At 39.4% G+C, this 16,743-nt stretch overlaps 1 protein-coding gene across 7 annotated transcripts in view; it reads left to right on the plus strand.

The window, feature by feature from the left end:
* Nucleotides 1–16,743, plus strand: part of LOC113476617 (cohesin subunit SA-2-like) — a 63,417-nt gene that overhangs the window by 41,299 nt on the left and 5,375 nt on the right. For 6 of the 7 annotated variants that reach the window (XM_026842455.1, XM_026842439.1, XM_026842422.1 and 3 more), the window contains 12 exons: nucleotides 303–395; nucleotides 481–570; nucleotides 1,580–1,783; nucleotides 3,281–3,357; nucleotides 4,336–4,423; nucleotides 5,444–5,521; nucleotides 7,506–7,598; nucleotides 8,194–8,362; nucleotides 10,207–10,358; nucleotides 11,180–11,281; nucleotides 12,598–12,752; nucleotides 12,846–12,974. In XM_026842455.1, coding sequence (XP_026698256.1) covers nucleotides 303–395; nucleotides 481–570; nucleotides 1,580–1,783; nucleotides 3,281–3,357; nucleotides 4,336–4,423; nucleotides 5,444–5,521; nucleotides 7,506–7,598; nucleotides 8,194–8,362; nucleotides 10,207–10,358; nucleotides 11,180–11,281; nucleotides 12,598–12,752; nucleotides 12,846–12,974 — 1,430 coding nt within the window. The remainder of the gene's footprint in view (nucleotides 1–302; nucleotides 396–480; nucleotides 571–1,579; nucleotides 1,784–3,280; nucleotides 3,358–4,335; nucleotides 4,424–5,443; nucleotides 5,522–7,505; nucleotides 7,599–8,193; nucleotides 8,363–10,206; nucleotides 10,359–11,179; nucleotides 11,282–12,597; nucleotides 12,753–12,845; nucleotides 12,975–16,743) is intronic. The other variant, XM_026842465.1, reaches the window with a different exon arrangement.

Genomic DNA, 16,743 nt, shown 5'->3' on the forward strand with positions numbered 1-16,743 from the left:
TTGACCTCTAGATCTTATTAGTAGTGAATGTTTGAGGAGATAAGCATTAGAGGAAAGCCAGTTGAAACATGTTATTGACAAATGGTGAACATTTTGTCCATGAGATATAGCTGTTCAGCAATTTGAGTCTAATTTAAGGTTAACAAAAAAATAAAAAGCATCTGGTTGTCTCCATGGAAAAGTATCTTTGTCTTAGCTTGATATGCTTTAGACAAAGGCATGTGGGTTAACCTTGGGTTACATGTAAAATTCCGTTCAAATCTAAGAGATTTTATAATTGAAACAAAATGTTTTATCTGCAGATTCTGTCAGTAAAAGAGAAGAAAATACAATTGGAAGATTGTACCAAAATTACTGAACACTTTATTATGGTGCTTCCTCAGCTCTTGGCAAAGGTAACTAACAGCTGCTCTGTGAATGCATGTTAAATATTTCATTAAAATTCCTACAGTGTACTCATATCCTGTTTTTTCTCTGCAGTATTCAACAGATGCACAAAAAGTGGCAAATCTTCTGCAGATTCCTCAGTATTATGATTTAGATGTTTACAGTACAGGACGTCTAGAGAAGGTGAACAGGAATTGCGGTAGTCTGTTCGTGTTGAATGCACTAAATTTATGTGACAATGTGCAGAGTTTAGTGGGACTTGGAACAAATAGGAGACTGTTGAAATACAAATAAATGGTCTCATACCTTGAGGAAAGCAGTTTTATTCAGGCTTTTCTTTTTTATTTGGGGCTACCAAAGAAAAGCCTTAGTGCTTGTCCATTCTGATATGCTGTGACTGGCCCTGGTGGGCAGTCATTTGTGGTTTCATGTGGTAGGCCCAGCCCTGGGTTTTTCATTGTTGGGTGGATAGAGGGTGGGTTATGCCATGTGTCTAAGCTGGTGTCTCCCAGGAGTCTAACAGAATAGGTTTCATTCTCCTTGAAGACTGACTCCCAGCTGCTGGGGTATGACAGTAACTGAAAGATAAGAATGGAGATAGTATATCTGCTATTGGGAAAGGGATGGTCAGAAATGGATAGATGAAATCCTTGAAATAGCTTAATGTATTCTTAAGCAGCGATGTTTACAAGGAGGAAATGTTAGGCAAACACTCCTAGGTTAATTTCAGCACAAAATGTTAACTGGTAGAGAGAGTCAACAGAATTGCAGAAGTTACCTCTTCTCACTGAGTGAAGACCTCAGTTGCTGACATGATATGAAACATTCTCCCTCCTCTGCTGCTGAGGGAGACAACTTCCATTGCTTGGAGACACACCTGTCCTTTGGAAAGGCATTTTTTTATTCCCTGCTCTGTCTTTATTTTTATGTAGTGCCAAACATGTATTGATAAAGTAGAACTTAAAGCAGTCGCTTCATTCTCTAGGAAGATACAGAGACAGTAATAATGAAGAGGAGCTATAAACCCACTAAAGAAGTTGTATCCTCTAATCTTGCCCCTCTGCTCCTTAGACTAGCATTTGTTTCATGTTGGCTATATGACCTATAGAGATATATAGGCCTAGTGAAATGTTTCTAAAGCATAAGTGGATTTTTGTACAATTTACCTAAATGCCATTTCTCTCACCTACAGCATTTGGATGCTTTGCTGAGAGAGCTAAAAGACATCGTGGCCAAACACTCTGATATGTCTGTACTTGAGGCTTCCTCCAGGACTTATTACGTACTCTGCAGCGAAGAAATTGCCATCTATAGCCAGGTGGATCGTGCCCGAACTCAACTGATAGATGAGTTCATGGGACAGCTTAACCAGCTACTAGATGGCTTCTGGCAGAAGGTGAGTGTGACTTATTGTGGAGATAAACAGACTGTTTCCCTGGAAAAAAAAAAAGACAAAAAAATTAAGGAGGATATGAAACTATTCTTTGCCTGCTGTTTCTGCTTGAGGGGAGCAGAGCTTTCAAAAATGGGTTTGCACCTCTGAAAAAATGGACTGTTTACATTTTTAATGAAGCAGATGTACTTTGGCAGGAATAGAGTGGTGAAAATAATAATGACGTAGTCCACACCAGTGAGAGGGCATTTTATGTCTTCTGAATATTTTGGAGCTAAGCTCCATAGTTGCTCCATTACTGTGCCAAAGATACTATGTGCAAGATCAGCTAATTGGTGCTGGGGACCTATAGGTGATGAGATTGTTCCCAGAAGGGTATAGTTCTATACTTCTACATATTTGACTGCACACAAGATGTCCTTTGTGCTGCCACTTTGTAGAGAAAGTACTAGGAGAAGATAAAACCAATGGACCAGTCTGTAATGCAGTTTGTATAGCTTTGGGGTCATTGAAATGATGACTTTTTCCTTGAAGAAGGACTGCAGAGTCTCCTCAAAGCTTTGGGGTCTTTGCAATGATGACTTTCTTCTTGAAGGATAACCACAGAGTCTCCCTCAAAGTTTTTCATTAGTTCTAAAAAGCAGAAACAGCTGGTGGTGATATGAATAGATTGCTGGCTGAACTGAACAACAGAAGCCCGCAGCTGATCTGATCAACTGTGCCATCATGAACAGGTGTCATGCCATGGTATGAGAGTTAACACTGGCAGGTTTTTATTGGACGCTGGGATATTGTAAAATGTGTCAAGCCAAAAAATCCCCTAACCTCAGATTGGATTTATTTTGTTGGTCTTAAATAGATATGTATGTCAATGTGGGAGAATGTGTACTTACGAGAAACAAGATAAGTACTAGACCAGGGATTCTTCAACTCCTTCATAATGTGATCCATATCTAAATAAAGAGATTTTCTCCTGGAACCCCTCCCTTCTAATTCCTGGTTGTATATACCATCTCCCATAACCACGTAGTATACTCGTGGAAACTACAGCAATTGCATCTATGGGAAAGTATTTAATATATTTTTAGCTATCTTTGAATGTGATCTGGCAGCTGGAAGCAAGGAGAGTCAGCACCATGTGAACAGTTAGCTTTCCAGAGATCTTTAACAACTGTGTGAGGGACTGTGAGTCTGAGGGTTAGCACTTCTGTGTTACCCTAATTGCTAGTTTTCACTCTGTGTTAGCAATACTGTAGTCTAGGGAGGCTGCCATGGGTTTATTAATGACAGGGACATTTCCTTATACAAAATTTCTGTGCAGTCAACATGTTTTCTTTTTACTATAGAGGAAGACATGAGTAGCATGGTTAAAGGTGAAGGGACTGGGAAAGGCTGGAGGAGAGTAATTCAAGCTTCTGGGTTGGTTGGGAAGAGAACATAGCATTTGCCTTGCCCCATGCTGGCTAATTCCTTTCTCTTTTCCAAACTTTCATAATTTAGGAAGAAGGATTTTGTACGGATGCAGGAGAAATTTCCCAGATGTATTCTGCTTTGAGAAGAGTAGCAGCTTTTCATAAGTGAGATGTTTATTTACACAATTTACTTTCCCATATACCTAAGTGTTGACCTAACAGGTGCAAAGTGAGAATTGCTCTTGTTCGTTGGGTTCAATGAGATTTTTCATAAGAGAATGAAAATGATCCCATGTGAGAGGTGCTGCAAGGTTTAGTTTCTTCTCAGCAGAACTGTACTTATGGATAGGGAATTCTTTTTGGACTTGTTACTGAGGTTGGAGCATCAGCTCTAATGTGGCTGAGAAGTGTGTGCTACAGAGTTGGGATGTCAGAGTGAACACAGAGATTCTCTCTGTGGTGCTTCCCACCTAGCTGGATGCTTTTGCATTGCTTTACTGTCAACACAGGTAGTCAGTCTGAAGAGAGTATAGTGAATGCAGTCTCTTTTCCCAGCAGATGTAATCTGTTTTGTTTTGTTTAGTTTATTTGAACTTCTTTTGTTAAAAGATGGATTTCTCAAAAGTGTGGATCTCCAGGGATTGCTCACTGAGTAAATTATCATTCAAGATAGTAGAGGGTGGGGGAATTGGGCCGCCTTCTCAGTATGTCTTTTACCTATTCTGTGTGCTAGGGCTGCTCTGTTTGCAAAGAGAAGTCTAACATTAAGGTACAAACACTCGAGTATTAGAACCAGCCTTTTAAAGTAGGGTGGGGAAGTTGTTCTTCAGACCTTTTTGGGCACTTAGTCTGGGTAGACTATAGGAAAAGGAACAGAGCTCAAGTTTCTTTTTCCTCTCCTCACAACACTGCAGTTTTGTGGTAGGAATGCAGAGTGTAAAGCCATGGACTAAAGGTTGCATGCAGCATTAGATCACGAAAAATTTAATTTTATTTCCCTCCCTCTTACAATTAATAATTAGTTGTTTAATGTTAGTGCTCTACATCAGATGAAGGCAAAAGTAGGATGCATTTAACCTGTTTGGTCAGGTGAGCTTTTATTTCTTGCTTAGTGTATCATTATTGTTTCTTTTTCAATTGCAGTGCCCATGATCTCACCAGGTGGAATCTGTATGAAAAGACTTTAAAGTTGCTGGTCTTTGAAATAGAACATGGGAGTTTGCCTGTTCTGGTGAGCTGTTAATGTTTAACATTGAAAGAGATTTTTCTTGTTGAAAGCAGGAAAATCAGGAAATGTTAAATAATCTTATATATCAGTGTCCTATGAGGAAGTAAGATACTGTTTCTGTTTCTCAATCTGGGAGACTGAGGCTGTCTTTGATAAAACGTTTTTGGAATTGGTAAATTCATGCCATAGATTCATTTATTTTGGAGATTGTCCAAAACTATGATAATCATCTGACATCTAGATTGATTCTTTGCCATGAGTTGATTGCACAGTCTTGCTCTCAGTACATACGAAATTGTTGGGACTGTGAGGAGCCTCTTATTGATTGCATGAAACCAGAAATTGGAATACTTTGGACCTGTTGCTTGCAGATTGACTCTTGGCGAAGATGTTTTGTAATTACTTGTTGTCTCAACTGCATCCTTTTGGTTGGTTGCTTCAACTCCAACACTGGCTGTGCCAAGATGGAGGTGTATATCCTATGATTACAAGGTGAAGTACTCTAGCTGTAATGAATGTTAATCAGCCCCCGTTTTCATGAAAGAACTTGAGGCTATTTGGGAAGGAGTGAAATTCAGTTGAGTAGAGAGAGCCTGCAGCCAGTGGGTAGAGGTGGACTCCTTTAAATGGAGCATCAGAGCACCAAGGTTTGCCTTCTGCTCTGAATTGCCCTCTGGAGGAGTCAGGAGTCTGCCTTTCACCAGAGACTTCAGAGAAATCCAGAGAAGTTAGGCTAAAGTTAGCCTCTGTGAACACCCTTATTAGTACCTGGTTATTTTTCCACTGAACTCATCAAGACATCAGAGTTTTGCAGAAGCAGCACCTTAGTAATGAAGTTTCTCAGGAGGCAATGTTTGCTTGTATGTAAATCTATTAAGTTTATTTTGAGGGTCTAAATACTTCACAGTGCAGAAATGCTTATGCAAGCAGCATGCAGAGTATCAGGCTTGGATGCTTCATTTAGTCCTAAGCTTTTTGCTGTTGAGCCTTTCATGTAAATAAAGGACATGTTTTTATTTGCAGATGATCCTGCCAGCTCTCCAGTGCACGTATTTTTCTCTCCTGTGGCAACTAGCTGCAGTTTCGGAAAATCCTCCCAAGGTTGGCCACTCTACACAATTTTGAAACCCAGAATTGTGTTTCTAGAAGTTCTAAGCTGCTTTTCTGTTCTCAGATTGCCAAACCCCCCGCCAAGCTTTCTAAGAAGATAATTTGTGTTTTTTCTTGAGGAAACCAAATTGAGTTGAGGCATTTTCTCTCTGTCTTCCCTCTTTTTTTTAAAAAAGTGTTTATGCTTTTTTAGTTTGCAAGAGAATAAGTGAACAATGGTTCACCTCTATTTTTACTGCAAAACATGTGTATCAAATTTCTGGGGCTTGATGGAGATAAGGAACTTGTTACACTGTGAAACAGTTTGTTTTCTTTTTTTAAGCAACAAAGAATATTCAGAGAAAACTTTAAGAAGTCCTGTTGCTTTGTTTTGTTTTTATTGTTTTACTTACATATTTCTGGCAGAAAGATTGGGGAAAGTGATAATTCTGTCATTAGCTGACTATTTACCTTCTTAATTGGTTTTATAAAGTGCCAAGCTCTGGCAAGTATTTCAGAAGACAGTCTAGTTTAAGACACCAGAGAGGAAAATGCTTTTGTGCTTTGGTTCATGTGTGAATGTGCAGCTCCTCTTACAGTGATTTCTGACTACGCTGAGTACTGCTGCTTCTGTCATTCTGTCCCCTTCCCCTGATGCTCCCATGTGTACAGAAGAGGACACTGACATGGACATTTGTTTTGTGTGAGAAATGATAGCTGGGAGGTTACCCGTTTGGTGACTGATTCACTATCTATTCCCGTCCCATTCCATTCCTGTGTGGATGTCCGCATCTCTCACTGCTCTAGTATGTTCTGCCTTTCAGTCCAGACATGGTTAGCTTGACTGATAATGGGGCAGCACATTTTTTAATTTGGCCTTTCATATGGGAGGACATTTTGATTGGAAGCACAATGTTACGGCCTACTCTGCAGGGCCAAATCTGGATGTTGGCAGAGAAAGAAGTTTCAAGAGTGAAAAAGAATGTTTCCTGGATAGCAGCTCTAGGACTGTTCCTTCCCCACCCCCACCCCCCTCCTTCAGTAGTGTTAAGGCAATGTTTTGCCTTCCCTTCTGCATCTTCTCAGCATGCCCTGGGATGGATCCCCTTTCTTATACAGATACAGTTGCATAGCATGAATCCAGCTCTGTTGTAAGGGCATTCTCTCTTCTATTGACTGCTGAAAGCTCCATGCAGTGCAACAGCTGGTACCTGGTGAAGGATCAGAAAGTCTTTTATGTGGCTGTGGGCAAATCAAATAGTCTTGCTGGATTCATCTTAACACAGAGGTGTTTAAGTCTCTGAGTGCCAAAGTTAGCAGTGTAGTTAAACTGTGTTCCCTCTGTAGTCAATAGAGGGAGAGAGAAAAGCAACTCCAGAAGGCAATTCACATTGAAAATTAGGTGGGATAGACCAGAGTTTTTAATGACTCTACTTCCATCTCTAAAGCGGAAATCATTATCACTGCTTTATAAGGATAAGCTGAAGTGAATAAGGGAGTACATGCTGTTAGAGCTGTTCATCCTACAGGTAGAGAAACAAAGAGTTTGTGACTTGCTGAATACCACTAGCCTCAGCAAGTGTGACAGATCATAAGTATCATATCATAGAATTACAGAATGGTCTGCATTGGAAGGGACCTTAAAGATCATCTAGTTCCAATCCCCCTGCCATGGGCAGGGACACCTTCCATTAGATGCATATGTCCTAGTATTTGTCACATTTCTGCACCAGAGTTGGGGGTGAAGTATATATTCTTATGGATTGACCTTTCTATCCCAGATACTGTGCCTGAAAACAAGACATTGGTTTTAAAGTTGTTCATTCTAGTAAACTGTTGCTACTGTGAGATGTCAGCTCTTTCATAATGTCATCAGCTATGTTATCTTAATATCATCAGTGGAAGAAAGATGAAACTGTTATTTGTTCTGTAATTCTCTATTGGATTATAGTCACTAACATATTTGTCCTGTCACTTTTCCTAAATGTGTTTTTAGGAGACTCTTTTTGCACTAAGAAGAGAGCTGAGACGTTTCAGTCAGATTTGCATGAGCTTCCTCCAACATAAGGAAAAAGACGTAAGAGAAAAGGTTTGTGTTTCTCTATCACTTAACTGGTGTTCATGCTCAGTCCTCCTTTTAAATGCCTGCCTTTCTTTTCATATTACTGTTTTCCATATAAATTTTTGCCTCTCAGCAGAGAAATAACTCTTTAAAAAAATTATCTTCAACTATGAATGACTCAATTTGCCAGTTGATAATCATTGTGTTTTCTGATTAGACTGACCAGTGTACTGGTTGCTATTATTGCTTTACTAATGCTTTGCTGTGAATATTACTTAAAACATTTTTAAAACCGGAGAAATTGTCTAGTGATTCATGCATTAAAAGAGAGATATTCTATCATAATGGACCTCTACTTCCTTCCAGTGGAAGTTTGAAAATCTTTAGGCGGTGTTCATGCATGATACTTGAGTATACTGTATCCTAAGGTACAAGTTCTGGAAGGGCTTGGGTATGGCATTTTACCACATGTTGGGACAAACAGAAATCTTTAGTTTGCAAAGAAGAAATGGGATAGAAAGTAGATTGTGACTTGTGGTGTTTGATGGAGACACAAGGTGGAACTGGCATGAGAAGTAACATGGTCTCTAAATCCTTCTTTGGCTTTGTTTGCTTGATACAGGCCTTCATGATACTCTGTGACTGGTTGCTGATTTTGAGTCATCAGGATTCAAATAATAGCAAAGAAGCAACTGGACTTCTAGATTATAATCCTAGCACATCACTTCAGGAAAAACTGCTTTTGTTTATCCAGGAACATGTTTTCATGGAGGAAGAAGATGAAAGCAAAGGTTAGACATCATCACTGGAGAAACAATCTACCACTTTTGCTGTTATTTGTCATCTGCACTGAATGTATCAGGAAAAGGGGCTGGTTGTCTTTTTTGTTGTTTTTTTTTTCCTTTATTTTTTTGGTTGGACCTCTTTACAAAAAAGTGGCTGACCTGTTATTCACTGATCTTTATTCACTGTGGATCAACCATAGGAAATAGCTGCCAATATACTTGTGGGATGAAAAGGGCTGATAAAATGCAGGGATGGATGAGAATGTAAAAGTATTTGGTAGACTGACTTTGGTGGTACAGATGATGTTAGAGGAAGGCCTTGCAACGTTATAGTGTGACTCCCTCAATGCATGAACATTTCTAAGCCATCAGAGAAAAGGACTAGTAGATTTTAATTTGGGGGGTGTGGGGCAGACTTAGTGGGAAAAAGTACTTGTTGCTCTAGTGCCTTTTTCAAACACATTCAGATGACATATTGAAGCTGTTACTGTGAAGGCTGGTTTCTTTTGGGAATGTTTTGAAAATAGATTGTTCATTGTTGTGCTTTGAAAAACCAAACATTGTTCTAGATTACTGTGGAAAGCTTGGCCTTCAAGCTGTTCAGATGGACTTGTGTTCAGTTTTGGGCACCACACTTCTTGAGGTCACAGTGTGTAAATGCAGTAAGTGATGGGCCTAAACTGCAACAGGGAGATAGTAGAAGAGAATCCTTCTTAGTAAAGGTAGAGATACAATAGAAAAGATTGCTCATGTAGGTTGTAGTGTCCTAGTCATGGGAGTTTTTGAAGCAGGTTATGTTTCAGGTTGGATGTTATATATCTGAAACTGATAAAATTGATTGTGTTTTGGGTTAGGTGGCCTAAGGTCTGCTTACGACCCATTTTATATGATTCTTTCAATGTCTCAGTCCTCCCAACAAAGGATTCCTGTCATCCCGTTGCAGATTCTTTCATGAATGAGTGATTTTGTCATGCTATGGGTGTGCTTGTCTGTGTGAATAGCTGGTAGCTGCTCCATTTTAGTTTTAACTCTAATTAGCAGATACTTCTGATCAGTTACTTGCCTTATGTTTGTTTCCAGGCCCACAGTCATGCTAGAAGCAGAAACAGTCCACATCAAAATTATAGGTCAAAGACTGAAACTTTCTGACAGTTGATAGATTACGGCAGGAAAGAGAGTATTTTGGCTCTTCCACTGCACGAAGCTCTCTCTAAGCACCTTTGTAGCTGCATTGGAAGACTTTAAGAGTATTTGTTTTCCAGAAGTTATCCAGCTAGAAACTAACCCATGTTCCAGAAACTTAATTTGTTTTTAATGATATGAATAGACTTTTTTCTTTCACTGTTGTTGATAACTACTTGGAGAGTTTCATCTTAACATTTCTCTTGTTGCCTGTGTATGGCAACTTTTGTAGGGTTTCTGGTGAGTTATGTGCGGGTTTTCTAGCATATGTGTTTTTCCAGAAAAAAAAAGAAAAAAGTTGTTTCAATTTGTCTGGCCTCTTCCATTTGGTGTGTTCATGCCTTTTATTCTGCCCTCTGTTTGGTTCTGTTCAGTAGCTGTGAGCCGTGTTGTACAAGGAGATTCCGAGTTGTAGACATGTGAAAGCCCTATGAAGATCAGAGTAGGAGACTGTGGAAAAAATTAATTTTTACTGTCATCAGCTGCAAGTTTTGAAATGGAAATAAACCTGCATTTTCTGATATACACAGGAATGAGCACTAGCATCTGTTGCTTAGCATGTTGACTTAGCAGCTGAGTCTGTGCTATTTGGATAAAAGCTAATCATTAAAATTGAGATATCTTGAATAAAACAGTAGAATAAAGCTTCAATGCCTCTGTTTCCCTAGACCTGACAGAAGAGGAGGAGAGAAAGGATGAAAGTTGCAAACTTGACGACATGCACAGAAGGCGGAGTCTTCTTGCAGCATATTGCAAGTTAATAGTGTATAACGTGATAGAGATGACTGCAGCTGCTGAGATCTATAAGTATTATGTGAAGGTAATGTTTTATATAAGGTTGCTTTGCCTATCAGTCGTTTTAGTTTTTGAAAGTGACTCAGTGTTTGTGGAAAATGTGGGGTTAATAGTCTTATGGCTCAGAATCCTTGTATAATCACAAAAGGGCTATAAAATCAAGCAAAAGTGGGACAAATCTCTCCTCTTTGCTCTGCAAAGGTACCTCACTGCAAAGAAAGTAACAGAAAATTGAGTAGAGTCTGTGTCTGTCTGAACACCTGCTTCTCAGCTTCTCCAGAGAGGCCATTTCAGAAAAGCACTTTATGGCTGGGAGAGTGTTTTAACTATAGAGATTATTACACTGAAGCAGACAACTTACTTTGTCCATATGCAGATGGCAGAGGTTTCATGAGTCCCAGTGTTCAGACAACTGGCAGAGTTTCAGCCACTCTGTATTGGGTTTGAGGAGGGCTGAGAACTGCACAGAGTGGGTAGTTTCCTTGAGCAACTAACAGACTTTGGAAATACCTGAATACGGATCTTTTTCTTTACTTCACTGGGCCCAAGGCCTGTTTAAATACAGAAAACTCTATTTCTCTCCTGCGAAGGCTTTGTTATTTTGTTGTAATAAATACTTAACAATTTCAGTATAACTGTAATCCTCATGTTATTCTTAAAGGAGTGTGCCATTGCTTTACATTTGAAATAATATAAAAAGTTCAATGTTCATCTTTTAGCTTGGATGTTTTGGTATTAGGAGTGTTTTATGAACTTCTTGCATCACATGAACACAGTCAGTTGTTTTGTATACTCCCAGTGCTAAAGAGGGGAATGATAATTCTCATGTTTTCTTGCTGTTAATAGACCTACAATTATTTTGGAGACATAATTAAAGAAACGTTAAGCAAGACGAGGCACAATAACAAAATTCGGAGTGCCAAGACACTGATTCTCTGTCTGCAGCAGGTGAGGTTAAGATTAAAGCAAGGAGCTAGGGGCTCTTGTGACAGCTGTATTCCTACTGGAGTTTTTACCTACCTTGCCATAATTATTCAAACTCATTTAAAAATATAGTGGACAGGGAAACAAAGTTACCTTGTCTGTACTTCCTGTGTGTATGCTCTTTTTGCATGTCATAATTAAAACTCCTTTCAAATCATTATATCTGTTTTAAAATGCAATTTTGTGCATGGGATTTTTTTTTTTCTTGTTTTTAATCTTCAGATGCATAGTGTGTTAGGATTGATGTGAGAATATGGAGTGTTTTTTGGGACACAGTAGATGTCTCCTAACCTTAACAAAGGTTAAGGGTATTCTGTAATTTACATCCTACCTCAATTCCTGTTGAATTTGAGGAACCACAAATGTGTTTGTGCCTGGCCAGCTCTAATCCTTAGTATTTTTAGTCTTTTTTTTCTGGAAGAAAGTGGGTCATAGCTCTTCTGAAGGCTCTTAGTTGCTGGGGCTTGCAGCTGCTAACTGGTGAGGCCAGTTAACTGTTTTAGCAGCTGCTTTTGCCAGATCTGCCCATGACCAGAGCTGCTTCTAGCTTAGAGTTGTGCTGTAAGTCAGAGAGCAGACTCCTCCTGGGGGTACTGATACATGAGCTTTGCTTATTTCACACACATTGCCAGGGGCTTAGATCTGTGAACTAGCCCTTGAAATCTGAGCTCAGATGAGGCTAAGCTGCATTTGGCTACATATGTTCTGCTGACATAGTCAGGACTTTGTGTTTAGGTATCACATAGACAACAGGCCCTTTTTGGCCTTTGCTTGACCTTGACAGTCAACAGGTTGAAGAGAACAAACTACCTTCATGTTCTGTTAGGAAGAAGCCCCAAAACATAGATAACTGGGGGGGCTTGAGACATGCTTTTGACTCAGTCTTACTCTCAGAAATTGGACTACACTGCTGCCAAACTTGCTGCTTTATATCTGCATTCTGATATTCTTAAAGCCTCTCAGGCAAATTAGGCCTCACGGGCTTGATTCAGAAGTCCCCACAGGAGGTGGGGTCAGTGGAGCCATCATCTTCAGGAATTAGTTCTCTGTTTATGCACATAATTTTTTATTTTTATTTGTTGATTTGTGTCTGTTAAGCACAAGTGTCCTTTGTGTCATTTCTGTGTTGTTGTTCCAGTTGTGTGCTTCTGAAACACGACTTCCAAAACACAACTTCTGTCTGTGTAAACTAACTGGTGGTTGTTGTGCGTGTGTCTGTCCTGGTGCTTTGCTTGCCTGTAGGATTACATATGGTTGCTTATCCGAGGCTTCTTTTGCAGCTGTTTCAGACATGTGCAGAACGCCAGGATAGCGGTAGTGGTGTGGACTTGTCCTCTGCTTCCTTCACCAATATGAAAGAACTTGCTCGTCGCTTTTCACTAACATTTGGCTGGGACCAAGTGAAATCTAGAGAATCTATAGCCATGATACACAAGTATGTGCCACGTACCATTAGTTTGTCCATGATCATTGCTTTTGATAGTTGTCTGCCTTATTACTCTGTTCTTTTTTTTTTTTCTTCCCATAGGGAAGGGATTGAATTTGCTTTTCAAGGAGCTACTAGAGTAGATGGAAGGTGCTTGCCTCCTAACTTGAGCTTTCTGTTAATCATCATTGAATTTTCCAACAAGCTGCTAAAGCCAGACAAAAGACTTGTGTAAGTTAAATTCTTGTACACCGTCATACACATTTTGTGATTATGTATCCCTGTACATGGGACACTTGACCTTCAGTGCAGCAGAAGTTGCTCAAGGGCTTTTCAGAGAACCTTTGAAATCAATCTGGCCCTGAGGCTGTGAGTTTGAGACACTTTGTTGAATTTTGTAAGAGTAGTTATTTCAGATTGCATGTCCAATAAGCATTCTAGATCTTTTTAGACATGATTGTGGCCACATAATGGCAATTCTTTTAAAGGAAGGACAGCGTTAATTTGGTGGAAGAGATTTGTATCTTGACTGGCTGGTGGAGTGACAGGAATGCTTTTCTGAACAGAAAAGTAGAGCAGAAAAGATGGAGGAAGAGATAGTGCCTGGATCATTATTTTGTAATGATCTAATTCCACAGCTTCAGGACTCTACATTTGGAATAGAAATATACATGACACTATTAATAATGTGGATATTTAAATTCAAGAACTTACTATTTACAGGTGAATATGCACTGATCCAGTTGGGCCCATGTTTTACAGTGGTTTAAATATTTACATTTAATAATATAAGAATGCTAGCCTTATTTTGGGATCGTGGGGCATTATGCATCTGAATAGAGAGATGTATGATTATGTCTCTTGTTCCCTTCTTCACCTGCCTCAACCCCAGTAATTTTTGAGAAGGAAGTAATGTTCTTCCTTCTATCTGACCTTTGTCATTACTTCCCTAGTCAGTGCTGCTTATTCTGGATCTGGATCTCTGCAGTTCAGTCTCTTATTTACAGATAACAGTAAAAACTTTTGCAAAATATATAACAGGTATTTCCATTTTCCTGAGAGCATATTTGAAGACATGGGAATGTAAGATGAAACACTAAGACACATCTGCCTTTGAATTTCTGAGCAAATCACTCCAGTGCTTGACAAGCAAAGTTCCACTTTGGAGAAGAAGTCAGCAGAAATGGAAAAAACCCTCAAACATCACATCTTGCTGAGTCCTGTGTAATTTGTTTGTTCCTGTATTACTTTGTCTTAAATTGAAAGTTAACTTCCATGGGGATCATCAACCAGTTTTTGTAAAACAAGGGTCAAGCGTGGTACGTGACAAACACTATTAACAATTGCCAGCTACCCAGACAATTTATTTTTTAAAAAGGAATTCAAATCCAAAATGCAAAATACAGATGAAAAATGTTTGATGTATACTGATTACAAGCACTGGTAAATTTGGAGATTACTGGAGATAATCTATGGGTAGTGATAACTTCCCTTTCCTTGCATTTTTCTTGGAGAGAATCTTTGAGATCTAAGACTAGGCTTGATTTTCATAGCATCACAGAATGGTTTGGGTTGGAAGGGACCTTAAAGATCATCCCACAGGCAGGGACACCTTCCACCAGACCAGGCTGCTCAAAGCCCCGTCCAACCTGGCCTGGAACACTGCCAGGGAGGGGGCAGCCACAGCTTCTTGGAAACCTGTTCCAGTGTCTCACCACCCTCACAGTGAAGATTTTCTGCCTTATATCTGATCTGAATCTACCCTCTTTCAGTTTAAAGCCATTACCCCTTGTCCTATGAACCCTACACTCCCTGATAACGAGTCTCTTCCCCATCTTTCCTGTCACCCCCCTTTAAGTACTGGGAGGCTGCGATAAGGTGTCCCTGGAGTCTTCTCCAGGCTGAACAACCCCAGCTCTCTCAGCCTGTCCTCATAGGGAGGTGCTCCAGCCCTTGTTTTGTACAGTTTCGGTACAACTTTGTCCATGTTGTCTGGATTTTGAAGAGCCGTTACCATCTGTGTGGTGACACTTGTGCAATAAATAAATTTCTCTTAATCCATCCTTGAAAATCTGTGATTTCATTTGCCTCCAAGGAGTAATTTTTAATTAAACAAAAGGAAGATATTTCATCATTGATGGGGGCAGATTTAAAGCTAGATCCTGATAATTTTTTTCCTAGTGCTGTATTTAACTTTTTGACCAGAGGGATATATTCCTGAAGTAGATTCCTGAATATATCTAATACATTCATTGTTAACTCATTTATTTATACATTGAAAACTTTTGTGGGAAATACAGAACCTAGCAGGGAATGCACTTTGACTTCAGTTCTTACTGCTTTGGACCTTCCCACTGCTGCTGGGAACAAATGGGAGATGATAAAATTCACAAGGGGGGGAAATTGCAATTTTATCCACAACTACATTCAGACTGTGTTTCTGGAGTAACAGTTTCTATTCTGGGAGGCCTAAAATGCCATACAGGGGCTAGAGATTATATTTCCTCTTAGAAATATTTAGGTTTAGCTCCATCATAAATTACTGGATGGAATGTTTTAGGTCAACATGAACTTTTAGAAATAAACATCTGGTTATTTTCATTTTTATTATTAATCATAGGATTGATGTCCAGGTCTGTATGTTAACATATGTGAATGTACCTGTAACAGATGAGACACAGAATATGGGCATTTGTTAGAAAGGAGTATATTTCAACACCATCAAAGTATATGAATTTTAACCTCCTCCCCTGTAATTGCCCAGGCTGTAGCAGTAAAATATCTAACTTGTCAATTGCTCTGTGCCACAAAATGCACACAAGAAATGAATTATTGAATAACAAGCAGCATGAAGGGCCTGATTCCTGAATCAGTAGGAGTCTTTCCATTGACATTGATAGCAGCTGGATTAGACTCTAAAACAGTAGTTACAATACATGCTTGTTTGAAACCAACAAATTCCATTACCAGGGTCTCTTGATCCCTGGGGTCCAGGACTCTAATTGTTTCGGTGTTGGTGCTTACCCTAACCTCCTCCCAGCACTGGTTTTCTTGTTTTGCAAAGCAAATGAAATGTCTGATATTTTCCAGGCCACACTCCTAATCAAAGAAAGAAAATACACTGTACGGGCTGGCGTTAAAACTGTCACTTCTGGTGGGGTCTGTTTTAACACACTGGGCTTGATTTTAAAGTGATGAACTGTAGCTGAAATGTAGGGAATATCCAGTTTCTAATCCTGAGTCAAACTTTGGTTTTCTTTTCTTATTGTTAGGAGGTAGAAATGGGCCAGAAAGACTTTGTTGGAAATGTGTTGTTTTTCAAAAAGAATGTTTGAAGGTGACCTCTGCTCTAGAAAAAGTAATAGCTTCACCTGGGATTCAGGGAGGCCCAAAGTCAAGTCTTTGGATTGAGTCAGGCAGAACAGGGAACCAATGTTACTCATGTCCAGTGTGTTGTCATAACTGCAGAACTGTTAACTGTGTCTTGCAGACACTTGAAATTTTATTTGGAATCTGAGAGAATTGGGTTGAGTTTGAGATGATACTACAGAAAACTGGTTGTTCTTGTTTTTAATTTTGCCAAAACAGGCATTCATAGCATAAATACCCCATTTCCTGACCTATTGAATCACAAGGAGCATCTCTTGCCTCAGATCTCCTTTGTGTTGCAGTCCATGAGGTTTAAGAAGGGGTGCATCCTTGCAGAGTCCTGCTCTGTTCAGACTACTCCTGGCAGCAGCAATTGGCAGTGACTTTTCCTGCACAGGAAATTTTCTAGAGACTGATGTAATTCTTTAATTCCTGTGGATCTAATCTTGTTTCTAATGCTAAAATTCAAGCACTCTTTTAATTTTGAAGGCATTTGCATTTTAAATATTCAGATACTTCAGACATGTCAGATATTTCTGAGAAAAGGGATGCCCTTTCTTTTTCTTTGACACTTCTGTCTGCACCTTTGTAGAATAAAGGGAAAATGCCTTTCTAGTAATAGATATTGAGA

This window comes from Athene cunicularia, assembly GCF_003259725.1.
Source record: "Athene cunicularia isolate RWA chromosome 1 unlocalized genomic scaffold, athCun1 chr1_part1, whole genome shotgun sequence".
NCBI classification, from domain to species: Eukaryota; Metazoa; Chordata; class Aves; order Strigiformes; family Strigidae; genus Athene; species Athene cunicularia.